Below are 14,346 nucleotides of genomic sequence, written 5' to 3'. Positions count from 1 at the left end.
TATGAGCTAGGTGTTGAGGTGGGTGCTTTGCATTTATTATCTCATTTAATATTTACAAATAACCATATGAGGTGGGTATCATTATTCCCAGGTTAGAGATGTGCAAACTGAACACTGGTATGCTGGTAAAAACAACAACAACAACAACAACAACAGCAACAGTGGTTGCTGACTTCCATGGTGTAAATACTCTAACCATAGCCTATTTCAAGCTACCAACAAGAGGATGCTGAACAGGGAGATGGGGAGAGATGTGACGTGGTTATTAATTAATGTTAGTTAATATTAATAACCACTGTAATCTCTTAATATTAACACCAACATTATAATATTAGTATTCATGTTAATTGTTAATTAACTATAATACAATTATATTGTATAATAAATAAATTATTAATAATATTAATGTTAATATTGTCACCATACAGATACAATAAACATACATATACTCAAGAGCACAGGTAATGGTAACATGTAGTAAAATAATTAGGAAGTCATGAGTTTGGGTATTCATTACCTTTGTTAATACAATTTATTTAATTTTAAGTTTATATGATTTAATTCTTTTTAACTGGCTTTGTTTAACAACTGGGCTGTATAGTTTCTAAAATTTTCACAATCTGGTCTTGCAAGCTAGTATATGCTGGCTCCACATGCCACTGAAAATAACGTTAAGACAGGGTAAGTAACTTGCCTAAGGTCACCCATAAAATGTTTGGGCCAAGATTAGAACCTTGACCGATCAAATTCTGAAGACCAATCTCAACAGACCATAATTTGTAAAACTTCAAAGTGCTAGATACTACATATAGTAAAAAAAAAAAAAATTATTGTTTCATGTTCTATTTCAAAAAATGTTATGCAGTTTTAAGTGCCATCAGTAAGGGCGCATTCTAGCAGAAAGGCAGTCATAAGTCAGAAAAATCACACTGTAATTTCTGCTTTTCTGGATCAGTTCTTGGGCCTCAGTTTCCCCGTTAACAGGGAATGTTTTGTGTCCTTTCTGAATCACACTTCAACTTGGGTTGAGAGAAAAATAGAAGAATCTATGAAAATCTTTTTATGTTTTTTGTAGATGGGATTTGTATACATTTAAATGGTCATTATAATTATTGGTTTGAATTTAACTTTATGCTAGCCATGTTGAAAAGAAAAAAAATATAACAAGCACCTATTGTTTAGCATCCATGGCTTAATACAATCTCTTTGTAAGTGAAATGTATAAGGATGTTTATTATACTAAGTAGTAAAAAATAAAACATCTGGCAACAATTTGTAGATCTTAAAGAATCAGACGACAAAATGATGAGTCTCAGGGGACTAAGATCATGTTTCCCACTCCTGAAAAAAGTTTTGAAAAACTTAATGCTTTCTGAAAAACCATACTTTTTTAGTTTCTTCTCTTCCCTATTGTAGAAAGTGACCTTACACACAGAATTTCATGAACTGCTCATAAAACTCTACTTAGGTCTTCGGACCTGGATGAAGCCCGTGGTTAGGTAGGACTGGAGCTGTAAAGCCACCATCTAGCTCAATAAATCTAGGCAAACCATGCGGCTCTGTGGATCACTGCGTTGTAAGAAGAAAGCATTCTAGTTGTGATTCTCTTGGTGGAAATGACAGGTGAAGCCGTAAGTAATTTGGCCAGTGGGTGGGGAAGAGAACAAGATAGTATACACTAGACAAGAATGATAAACTTTAGGAAGGGTCAGCCTGCTTCTGCAGATGGCAGCTCTGAGCTGTGCAGTGAGTGCATGCAGAGGTGGCACGCACACTTGCCTTCCTGGCATCTGCGGGCTTCACTGATCTTGTGCTCTAGTTCCTCACTTTCCTCATTTCATTGGAACACAAAACATTTTTTTCATGTTTGGCTGTCCAATGTTTTTAGATAAATATGGCAATCTTTAACAAATGACCATACTGACAATCCCCTCCCCCCACCTCGGAACCACTAATTCTAATTTACATTTTATGAACAATTATGCCACAACCACTTGGTCTAGTAACAAACCGTTGATGTGCCATACTTTGCGCCAAGCACTGTGTTGTACCGTAAAGGACATGATGGGTAACATGCTGTTCATGTTCCTGGGCAGGGATATTAGACGTGCACCGGGAATTATTATACAAGGCACAAAATGCAAAATGCAAAGTGAGGGCTCTGGTCTTTGATGTTCTGAGATGTAAGAAGAGACAGCTCTACCTAAAACTTCTGCCAGGGCTAACTGGGAGGTGTCCATTAGTGAACCTAGAGTAAGGGATGCCATGAAGAACATAAAGACTGGACAGTACACGATCGTCCAAAGAGAGATTGGCAGGGATAATAACTAGGCTTCTCTTCCTGTTGCCACAGAGGTGACAATATTTGAAACTCTTCAAGCCCTCTTAACACGGACCCTGGGAAGTGTTTCTATTGAAGCTTATGGCACATTTGAATGCAATAAAACAGAATGTTCCATATTTTGGGAAAAATCTTCGTCTTTCTCTCCAATAATTCATTCTACTTGCTAAGCCAGGCTTTTCTGAGGTCACCAAGAGGTTGTGAAGGACATATGGACATGACTAAAGTCATCACATTATCCATTAGTCATCGGTTGCAGCGCTACTTAGAATGAAACAGCTGGAAATGGTACAGGAACACAAGTGCGCCAAGTCTACCTAAGATGGATATTTCTAGCTATCATAGAGGGCCTAGCCCTACACACCTCTCTCTTCCCTGTGTTGCTGAGCTACCTGATTCAGAGACAGTGTTGTAAAGAAGGAGTGGAAGGTGGAAGTTTGCGAAGATGTTATCCTCCCTGAGGTAAATCCCTTCCTTCTTTTTATCACCTTGGAGTGGCAAAGAGGGATCTGGCTAGACCTTGATGCTCAGCACTTTGGTCTCCATCTCGTACGACTCACAGACAACTCATTTCCTTCACAGACAGCTCTGGCTTGTTGTGCTGATGGGCTGCGACCCACCCAGAGGCAGCCAGAGAGAATTCTCCTGAGATCACCAACACGTCTCTGCCCCCATTAGCAGCAGTAGCTGTCTGCTGGGACTTGAGATCGGAACAACACTGGTGGGGCCAACTTCCCCAACTGCCTAACCAATGTGAGCTTAACCAGCCTATAGCAGAGTGTCAGAGCTCCAGTGGTGTCAAAATTGAAGTCAAAATCACCTCAGAACTAGACAAAGAGAGATCAGATCCCAAGCTGTGTAAGCATCCCACACAGAAAATGCATAGGTATCAGATGTGGCAAGATCTCGTACTTTAACATGGTAAAATAGTTTGCTTTTTTTAAAGAGGAATTTTTAAAAATTTCAGGCTTCTATCACCATTATTTCAGTGAAGAGAAAGGACAACTAATAGTTGGTTGGCCTAAAAGATTCTGGCAGGAATATTTGAGTCATAAAATATTAGCCAAGCATCTCTTTGGATATTCTAAAATAAACTGTGTAGAGAACTAAGCATTTCATGCCAGGACTAAACTAAAAAGCTTTTCTCAGAGGTCTCCTTGCCCTCCCTCCATTTCTGGATGCAATCTTATTGGTTGCTAGCACCCAGTTTTTGGCTGCCTTGCAAGGAATCACTCAGCTGTGGCTGATTACTGCTATCATATTTTCCTCTTGTTCAGGAAATCTTGTCATGAACATGTTTCCAAGACGGCAAGAGAGAAAAAGTTTTTCACTTGTTTTAGGGAAGCCATTATTGGAAATACTAGTATTAGGGTAACAGACTAGGGCTGAAATAAAGGGGAGGAATTTAGAAGTGTTTTGGTGAAAAAAAAAAACAAACTGTTCCCATCCCTAGAGTTTGTGTCACAATAGAGAGAAATGGTCTGCAGCCTCGGCCCTGCCACCAACAGTGTGACTCAATACCATTTGTTCATTCATACAGCACCCATTCTGTCTGACGCTGTGTCCTGCACTGGGGACACATGGTGAGGAAGAGATAAGGAACCTGTTCTCAAATCGCACAATTTCTCTGAAAACCACTTCTTTATGTTTACAGTGTGAGGAATGCACTGGAATGATCTTTCAAGACCCTCTGCCTCTAGTTCTTGAATCTTTTTCTGTGGACTCACTGTATCTGGAAAAACAGTAACAGGAGAACTGATACTCAAATGACATGCCAGATTCGTGCTAACTAACCAGTTTTACATACATTACCCTACTGCTTTTCTCAAGAATCTCCTAAAATAGGTATTAGTATGCCCATTTTACAGATGAGAAAACTAAGTATCAGAAAGGTTGAGTTGCCTTTTGTTCCAAGCAAGAGGCAGAGTCAGACTCAAACCCAGCATTCTTCCCTCCTCCTCCTCTGTTCTCCAGATTTTTAACGTTCATTCATCTCCCCTGGACTTTTCTTTGGGAGTACTTATGGAAAACTAATTCAAGAATCCATGGCAGTACTATATGACATACCTTATGGGTCTTCCGTTAGCTTTCCTCCCTCCTTACCTACTAAGCTTTTCTTATTCACCCCAAGGGTGATCTTGCCCAGTGCTCCCACTGCTTTGCATTTGAGTGTGCTTTACCTTCGAGTGTGCTTTACCTTCTACTTGGAATCATTTTCAATATTGTCTGTAGCCAAATTCTGTACTCTTCCCCAGACTTTATTTGTCTTATTCCTAAATTTAATTCATTCAGCCCCTAATGGTTGTCCAACACAGTAAGAAGTTAAAAAGAGAGTGTAAGGTCATCTCTTTGGGGGAAATAAGACATGCACAGATGATAGGAAAGAGTTATAGGCTAAATTAGTTAGAGACCTGTAAGGGAAAGAGAGGGAAGGTAGCAGGAGAGGGCTGGAGTCATTGGAGCCTGAGGAATAGTTAAGGCTTGATCAGGCGAAAAGAGAAAGAGGCAGGGAAAGGTAACAAGGTCAGACAAAGAGCAGAGAGGTCCACTGAGTATTGCAGAAGCTGGCTGTCTTTCTGGCTGGAGTGACTAGGTTTGGAGAACTCAGGAGGCTGGAATGGAACAGTTGAAATGGATGTTATTGTTGAAGAATGTTAATCAGAAGGAGTACTGGATGAAGAGTTTGCACATCTGTATTCTTGCTCTATCAATTTTTAATCTGGGGAAAATCAATCAAGAGACCTGAGCCCCCATTTCCTCATCTCCTGGAGGCTGCCTCAGTCTAAAGGAGAAATCCGAGCTCCTTAGAATAGCCTGCCTCTTCTGCTGTTCCCACCTCTAGCCATTTTGTAGTATGTCTTTATGTGTGAGGAGTCAGTTACGAGCTGAGACCTTTGACAACATGGTATAATCCTTTCACTCTGCGAAAACTCTCACAGTGCTGAAAAACATGATTTCTTACAAAGTTACACAAGTTAAATAATAAAAATTAAGCTATACAATTTAAGTAATAAAATTCAAGTTAAATAATGCTTATACACACACATTAAAAAACCAGAATTTTTCCCCTACCAATTTCATTACTGAACTTTAAGATACTGAAGTTCCTTAATTAAATGTTTGGGATTAAAAATTTAAGGCTTGAGGGTTTCTGTTTTAACTTGAAAATGTGAAGCAGCAATAAGATCTTAAGGCTTTCTTTTTAGTTACATCTGATTCAGGCAGTTAGTGGTGCCAGATAGGGTGGATGGTCTCAGAGATGCTGATCTAGATAAAAATGTGACCAGGCAAGCTCAGATGATCAGCCAAGAGAAAGCAGGTGAGAGCAAACAGTATCAACCTTGAGCCTTAGGAAAAGTCACTGCCAAAGTCTCCAAGGAAGCTGTGACGTTAATTTTGTGTCAACCTGAATGAGCCATGGGGTGCCCAGTTTTTTGGGTAAACATTATTCTAGGTTTGTCTGTGAGGGTGTTTCTTGATGAGATCAATATTTAAATCGGTAGACTGAGTAAAGCAGATTGCCCTCCCCAAAGTGGGTGGGGCTCATCCAATCTAGAGAAGGAGGGAGTGAGGGGGAGAGATTTACCTTAAGGAACTGACTCATGTAATTGTGGAGGCAAGATTTCTTTTAAGGCCATAAAAATGTTTTGCAACTAGATAGAAGTTGTGGTTGCACAAAATTATGAGTGATTAAAATGGCTTATTTAAGTGTCAATTTTATGTTATATGAATTTTACTTCAATAGAAAATAAAACAATAAGTTAACTAGATCTATTGTGATCATTTCACAATTCATACATATAAAAGTTAAATAAAAAATGAAGACTAGATTCTTTCCTTTTTATGTCTGCAATATTTTATGGTTTCAATTTTAAAATGGTAGCAAAAATCATGACATATTTTTGGTTGTTAATACCTTAGGGTTTTATTAGAGGTCATGCTAATGAGTTCTCCCATCATTTTTCACCAACTCTGTACAATTCAGATTTCAGTCCAGGGCTTCAAGAACATTGCAAACAGCTGCACTGGGATTATGCATCTGACCATCAATGACATGCCTACTCTCACGGACAACTGTGTAAAAGTAGGTTGTTGGAAAGTACATTTTCCTCTCAGTCCCATTTGGTGGGCATATTTTCTAGTGGCTTTAGTTATTGAAAAATATGAATGAGCTTTTTGTTTTAGTTGTTTTTTACATAAAAAAATAATTTTTAAAATGTACACTTACACATTTGAATACTTGAATCCTTAAATACCCCAAGAGACTTTGTTTCACAGTAAGATATTTTTATTTCAATGATACTGTGGCCTAAGCATAAACTTTAAATTTAGTTCTACATGCTAAGCTTTTATAGGTAGTAATTTTTTAAGTATTCTATTTTCTCATGTTTTCCCATACATTTGTAACATGATTTAGTACTGATTCCTCTGCATTACTCAAATGTTAAGTATACTAAAATATATTGAAAAAAGGTGCAGTTTTCTTTGAAATTATGAAAATTTAATAGTTAATGTGTCTGTTTCTGAAAATATTAAGAGGAAAAAACTGACCTCATTACTTTGGTAAGCTTGTTGTATACACTTTAGTTAATTTCATCCTCTTTTTTTTTTTCCTTCTAAAGGCTTTAGTTGAAAAATGCCATCGTATTACATCAGTAGTTTTCATTGGTGCACCACATATCTCCGATTGTACTTTCAAAGCTCTTTCTAACTGTGACCTCAGAAAGATCCGATTTGAAGGTCTGTGATATTAAATATGTGGTTCAGCACTAATTTTTACTTTTTCTCTTATGACAATTCAAATACAATTATTTTCTTCTGTTTTTTTTTAAACAGGAAATAAAAGGATTACTGATGAGTGCTTCAAACTTATAGACCAGAATTATCCAAATATCAATCACATTTACATGGCAGACTGCAAGGGGATAACAGACGGCAGCCTCAAGTCACTCTCACCTTTGAAGCAGCTTACTGTGTTGAATTTAGCAAACTGTGTAAGGTAATGAGTCATTCAGTCATATAGTCAAGAAACACTAATTATCTAGACTGTTCCAGGCTTCCCCAAGGAGCTCATTGGTTAGTAAACTAAACATGAAAGTCAGGAGTCCAAGTAGAGACAAGAGCAGAGTTCTGTGGTAAAACAAAGGAAGGGCACCCAACCCAGACTGGTTATATGGTAGTGCAGGGAGATTATCAGGGAAAGCTCAGGATATATGGACTCAGGCCCTTGTAAGAGGAAATGAATTCACTGAACATTTATGGACTACCTTTCCTAGTGAGGGTTCTCACAGCTAGTTCAGTTAATAGGTCTTTTCCCAAATGGACTTTCAGACTTGCAATCTTACTGAAGCATTTCTTCTTGGGTACTGGTTAGATTTCTCCTATGTGTGCATTTGCTGACAGATGGACAGATGACAAGTTCTTACTGAGACGCTTTCTTTAGCTAGGCTACTATTGGGCTTCTAACCTGGTATTCTCAGGTTGGCAAGGATCAATTTCTTGTTAAAATTTCTTTCCCAATGGATATCTCAGCCTCCTGTCTGTGTAAATTTCTTACAATATTATACAGCCAGATGATAACAACATAGCATTTGATCTACAATGAAACTGGCTAACAATTCAGAAAACATAAGACAAGTCAGAGTGATAAGCGAAGCTCCACAAAAATCTTAACCCATGTTCCCTATTATTAAAGATGGGGAGGCACTATGGATTGGGAATGGGAGGGAAACAGGATGTGAAATTGGAAAAACCTGGATTAGGTACTGAGGCCTCCTGCCAACAGCAATACGAGTGAACTCAGAAGCAGACCCTCTACCCTCAGTCAAGCCTTCAGATGACTAAAACCTCAGCTGGCATCTTGATTGCAAGCTCATGAGCAAGTTGGCATCATGATGCAAGTACAATGTGTGCGTGTGTGTGTGTGTGTGTGTGTGTGTGTATGTGTAACAGCCAAACCTATCTGTATTAACATGTGAAATAAAATTGAACTTCATCCATATATTTCACTTAGGCTTCTGCAGGTTAACTAATGTTAAATATAAATGGAGGTTTTTCTGCATCAAGTAGTATAGTTGATAAAATATTTCAAAGCATTCCTTGTTACAAATAATTTAGATCCTTGATGAAACATATTTTCAATACATTGCTGAGCCCACGAAGAGTAAGAGAAATGTCCAATATGCTGATTCAGAACCACCCTCTCAATGAACAGACTCTTGGAGATGAATAGTGACTAGCAAACCAACATAAAAGGTAGAACTGCTCTGAGCATAAATGTTCATTTCAACATTGCCATTGAAAGAATCAGTTTTAGCAAGACTCAAGATAGGGGAGAAAAACCTGAGACTTCTGGAGTGTCTGGACCTCTCCAAGGGGGACAAAGTGGTTTTAGGTAGGTAGCACCCAGGATTCTGGAAGAAGTTAGTTCAAAGCTTTTTGGAAGGAAAGCATCTTCTATTTAAGCCTCCAAGATTCCCATAGGTTAAGATCAAATAAATACGTGCTCACAGTTAAAGACTGTTAAATGTACAAAGATATGAGTCACTATGAAGCAACATAAATTTGACTTCCCAATAATTCAGACATTAAAGTTATCAGTCATAGAATATTAAGTAACTGTATGAAATGTTTGAATAAATAAGTAATGGAATCAGAAATATGAGCAGGCAACAAAATATGATAAATATAACTAGATTTACTTGAAAAATTAACTTTCAGAAATAAAAAATATAATATAGTTACTGAAATAAAGAAACTCAATGTATTGCTAACCAGCAGATTAGAACTCACTGGAGAGAGATGTGCAGAGCTGGAAGATAACTGAAGAAATGACAGCGGAGTGGAAAAATAAAAAGAAAAATGTGATAGAATATAGCATAGGGTGAAAAGACAGAGAAGGTTTACTATCAGAGCTTTAGATAGAGTTAAAAAATTCATCTGCAAGAGATATACCTAAAACATGAAGTTTGAGAGTCAAAGAAAATACATTTTTCTCAACCACACATCAATCCTTTAAAAAATGGACTGTGAAGTTTTAAAGCAAGTTCCCACAACTTTCACAGTATTGGTATCAACAATGCAATTAAATTAGGAATCAGTAATGAAAAGATAAATTTTTAAAATACATAATGATTTAAAAGTGAAAATTCCAGGGCATCAGAATCATCTGAAGAACTGAATAAAACTACATATGCCCAAGCCCCACCCCAGATCTACTGAATCTGAATACTTAGGGATGGAACCTCGGCTTGTATATTTTGGAAAAAATAAACAAACAAAAAACCACATGGATGCTTTTGATGCACAGTCAGGTTTAGGACTAACTGCGTTAGACCATTAACTTGGACCATTACCTGAAAAATCTTTTTCTATTGACTTCTGTGCCTCCTGGATTATCATATAAATATATATATACACACATATATGTAAACATACATACACACATATGTGAAGATGTATGTGTATGTGTATATATAAACGTTTTCAGGCTGTCTTTTCTGTTTCATGCGCCTTCTATCTAATCTTGCACAGTACTTTGTCTATAAAATGAGGCAAATGAAGAGTATGTGCTCAGGATTATTCTGAGGATCAGATAAGTTAATTCACGTAATGTGCTTAGAACAGAGCCAGAGCTCATAATAAGCACTCAAATGTTATCTAATATTATTATTGTTGTTGCTTTATATTTTAATATCTAATAGAATGAGACTCTCTTTAGTAGTCTTCTTTGAAGTTATTAGCTATTTTTGCCAGTTTTTTCTTCCAAATGAATATTAGAATAATTTTTCACATTTCAGAAAAAATGCTATTGAGATATTAATTGAAACTGTGTGAAATACATAATTGTGGAAAAATAGATAGTTTTATAACTTACTGGATTTTTCTTTACCTAAGAATTATTTATTAAAAATGTATTCAAATTTCTAAGTAGTTTAAGTCTAATTATAATTGTGTTATTAATTTTTAGTTTTATGGCATCATGGTACAAAAATATGCACAATTTCTGTCTTTTAGGGTCTTTATTTAGGGGTAAAGCTGATAGGGAAGATGATTATGCTGGTATTTAAATTACATTAATTATATTTATATATACTATATATGTATCTATATATACATAATTATATTATTAAAATTAAAATTATATTATTTAAATTTATAAAATTATAATTATATTATTTAAATATGCCCCTTTTTGTTTGTCAAAAGCTGAGTCTACCACAAAATTGTATTTTAATTATGTCCTTTTTGAATATCTAATTATTTTTCCTTTATTTTGTATTTATGCTATATTATATGCTGCATAAAAGTAACAGAAAATATATTTATATTTATAATGATATATTATTGTTCATATTGTTTTATATATATATATGTTTGGTATTTCTGTTGCAGAAGAGAAATCCAAGGCCAGTCTGATTTTTTCTTTGATAACACACATACACATGCACACACATGAACAGCACACATATAATTTTTAAAATTGCTACATCATTATCTCATTCTTCTGTACACAATTTCCTGATCCCTGAATTCTATATCCAATCATATTATCTTCATTGGGTATGGTAGCTAATCAATATAAAATTACCCTGTTAGTCTTGTTTAATATTTTTGCTAGCATACTATTTTAACTCAATGTAAAACTGTCATCCTATGTTAATTTTATTTACATTTACATAATACAACTTTGCAATATTCTTTGTTTTTGTTGTCATTTTATTATAAATGTGTTTCCTTTTGACTACCTACAGTTTAGAGAATCATTTATAAAGCAGGACTTACATGGGAGAGGCGGGGGTGGGGAGGGTGCCAAGGGCGCTGACACATGAGTGTGTGATTAAGGACAGTGTGGCAAGACTGAGGTCAAGGTCTTCTTCCAGCATCAGGTTTTGTTTGTTTCAGAAAGAAAAGGTCCACAGGTAACTTACTAGGTTTCCATTTCAGCTAAACTGACTTAGTGGAAACTCCTCCAAGATTCCAACAGTGGTTTGACTGGTCATCTTGGTTCTCCCTATCGTAAGTTTTGGTCTTTTTCTTTTGTAAGAGATTGCATCAGGTACCGTTTAACTTGATAACAAGGGAAGAGACCTTACAGACCATCTGTTTTATTTAATAGTTATGCCACCAAATAAACGAACAAATGAAGAGGAACAGCATTTTTATTACTACTTCTCCCATTACTATCACTTATACATTTTCTATTACAGGAACAGCTATATAATCAAGTTAGGTTTCAAAATGTTGACAAAATACCAGATACAGATACTACCTTGCTATTTTGGAGTGTATTGGGTACAGTAAGAATTATTTTAATAGTATTCTACATTTATATATAAAATCAAATGTAGAACCTTTCTTACTTTCTTACAGAATTGGTGATATGGGACTAAAGCAATTTCTTGATGGTCCTGCGAGCAAAAAGATAAGAGAGCTAAATTTGAGTAACTGTATCTACCTGAGTGATGCCTCTATTGCAAAACTACCAGAGTGGTATGATAAAACAATACTATTTTACATCATATTATTAGTAATTGTATATTTGCTGATAGGAGAGATCAGAGATAGATTTTTGAAGCCATTGGAAAAACATCAGGAATGCCCAGAAGCTGGTCCAATACTCAGTGAAGCCAAATAAAAGATATTGGAGTCACAAACTGAATTAATCTTTTGATTATATCTGAGATGCTTCTTACTAATTTCACTTTAGAGAAATTTTGAGATGGAATCACTCATGAAGTTATGAACAGCTATCCCTGGGTAACTTCTCTGTACTTTTCAAGGATATTATCTCTATATAAACCTTTACTCCAGCCTTTCCCAAGGAATATTCTAGCTGGTGGGTTTATTCTTGATCCTCTTTACTTGCCAAAGGTCTTGTGTACACTAAGGAGTCAAGTCCAGTTCTTGTAGTACACTTGTAAGGGATCAGTGAGAAATTTAACTTTGCACTTTTAGTGGTCATTCATCGTGGTACATGATAGTTTTTTGTACGAATGTGATACATTTTTTTTCTTATTAGAAATTGCAATATGAAAGGAAATCATAGAAAGAATGCCTTACATAATAATCGACCTCTCTTCCACCTGACTTCATAATGTCAAATTATTTCCACTTCTAAGCTTACTTTTATGTCAAGAAAAGGAAAATCCTTGTTACAAGAGTATTTGCTTTCCCCAGATAGTTTTTTATATGAAGAAATTGCTATTGACAGTGTGACTAAATGCTAAAATTAATTCTCCATGCTACTTTCTTTCAGCTGCTCCAATTTGAACTACCTGAGTTTACGAAACTGTGAACATCTGACTGACCTAGGAGTTGAACATATCGTAAACATCTTTTCTTTGGTATCAGTAGATCTCTCTGGAACAGACATCACTAATGAGGTAAAAAAAAAAAGTTCAAACAGTACAATGACTTCTATTATTTTCTGTAATATAATCATTTCCCACTTTGTTAACAATGGAGAAAACAATTTTTTTTTAATTATTAGATTATAAAGGGCAAGTTTGGGAATATTATTTCTGGAATAGTGATAGATAGGTTATTTGTAAATCAATGGTTTTGTTTCTCTGTTTTAAAAAACTGCAAAATACAACATTTTGAGGAAGTTCTGACAGATTAGAGTACTACATGATAGACCTGAAATTTGTTTCAACTATAGACATTTCAACTACAGACACTTGTGGAGGTATGTTTTAGATGGCTTAAGTATATTTTTCTTGTGGACTGCACATTCTATAAAACTATCTGAGTGCCTTGAGAGCTATGTTTTTAGTTCAAAGCTGGTCTAGAAATGGTCTCTTTAAATCTACAAAAGGATACATTTTAAGAAACTCATTTCCTGCAAGTTGCTGCTGCTATTCATCAGAGTTGAAACTCACGTCACACTCCATCCTATCACTCCAGCACTGCCCCATTTACAAATCAAAATGAACATAAATCCAGAGATTTGTCATGTTTCTGAAAGACTTAAAAGACTGAGGTTAGATAAGGAATATAAAGGCTTCCCTGGAAAATCAGAGCCCTGGGAGGGATATAAGTTGACAGAGGTGAGCATCTCTCCTCCATCTGCTTGCTAAACCCCTATTCATCCTTCAAGCTCATCAAATATCACCCATCTTTGAGGTCTTCTCTGAGAAGTCCTACCTTACAAGCAAGTACAGGGACTTCTCTGTGTGCATCTCCAGCCCCAGTGCATCCTTTAACATGACCCTTTTCTCTCTGTTCTCACCACATTACTGATATCCATGTTAAATGTCCATCCTTCCTCACACATTCAGTGGGCTCTTTTAGATAAAGAAAACTGTTCATTTACCTAGGTTCTTTCATTTATTTATCTAGGAGTGAATTTAGATTCAGCCTCCATCCTGCTAGGTGGTCTCCTCTCCCCTTCCTTGGAGTGTCATCTAAGTATAGTATGAGAGTGAGGAGTCAGGGGCAGTTACATGTACACTTATCATGGTGGATTCAAGTCTGGTCTTCTCAATGTCGTCTTTTGTCAGCAGGGGCTTCCTGCTGCTGCTAATCTCTAGACTGTGTCATTATTCCATTTGGCTCCTTAGTTCTCTAACACTTATGTAGTCAATTCTTCCATAATTAAATTTCTTCAGTTTTAAACAGAGCTGTTTTTACTTTCCTCATTAGATCTTAGATGATACAATGATGAGCAAAGGAAAACTCTGATGCCTTGTTGCTTTTCACAACCACCAGGGAAAGGCAGAACAAGCTCTCAGGCACTCTTACATCCCCAAACCTATCAGGAGGTTCCAGTTTTCTCTCTAAGTAGAGTCCAGGGAGCCCTGGAATAGGACCCCGTATCCCGGCATCTCATTCTTTTGCTTCTCTCTGGCTCTCCCGTCCCCTCCTCTTCCCCACCGTCTCCCCTCCTTTCTTCCCTCTTCCTCTCCTCTCTTCCTTCTCTTCTCCTTCCCTCTCTGCTCCTCTCCCCTCTTCTCTTCTTTGTTCCTTGTCTTTTCTCTTGGCATAGATTCTTTATCTAATCT

General features: G+C 36.5%; 2 protein-coding genes across 2 annotated transcripts in view; one reads left to right on the top strand and one right to left on the bottom strand.

Annotated features, from left to right (window-relative positions):
* Nucleotides 1-14,346, bottom strand: part of FAM185A (family with sequence similarity 185 member A) — a 130,547-nt gene that overhangs the window by 9,046 nt on the left and 107,155 nt on the right. The gene's annotated exons all lie outside the window — the stretch shown is intronic.
* Nucleotides 1-14,346, top strand: part of FBXL13 (F-box and leucine rich repeat protein 13) — a 167,327-nt gene that overhangs the window by 105,264 nt on the left and 47,717 nt on the right. The window contains exons 13-17 of the mRNA XM_010984850.3: nucleotides 6,327-6,425; nucleotides 6,964-7,081; nucleotides 7,178-7,340; nucleotides 11,714-11,833; nucleotides 12,600-12,726. Coding sequence (XP_010983152.1) covers nucleotides 6,327-6,425; nucleotides 6,964-7,081; nucleotides 7,178-7,340; nucleotides 11,714-11,833; nucleotides 12,600-12,726 — 627 coding nt within the window. The remainder of the gene's footprint in view (nucleotides 1-6,326; nucleotides 6,426-6,963; nucleotides 7,082-7,177; nucleotides 7,341-11,713; nucleotides 11,834-12,599; nucleotides 12,727-14,346) is intronic.

This window comes from Camelus dromedarius, chromosome 7 (assembly GCF_036321535.1).
Source record: "Camelus dromedarius isolate mCamDro1 chromosome 7, mCamDro1.pat, whole genome shotgun sequence".
Classification (NCBI taxonomy): domain Eukaryota; kingdom Metazoa; phylum Chordata; class Mammalia; order Artiodactyla; family Camelidae; genus Camelus; species Camelus dromedarius.
This window is presented reverse-complemented; position numbering and strand designations above follow the sequence as displayed.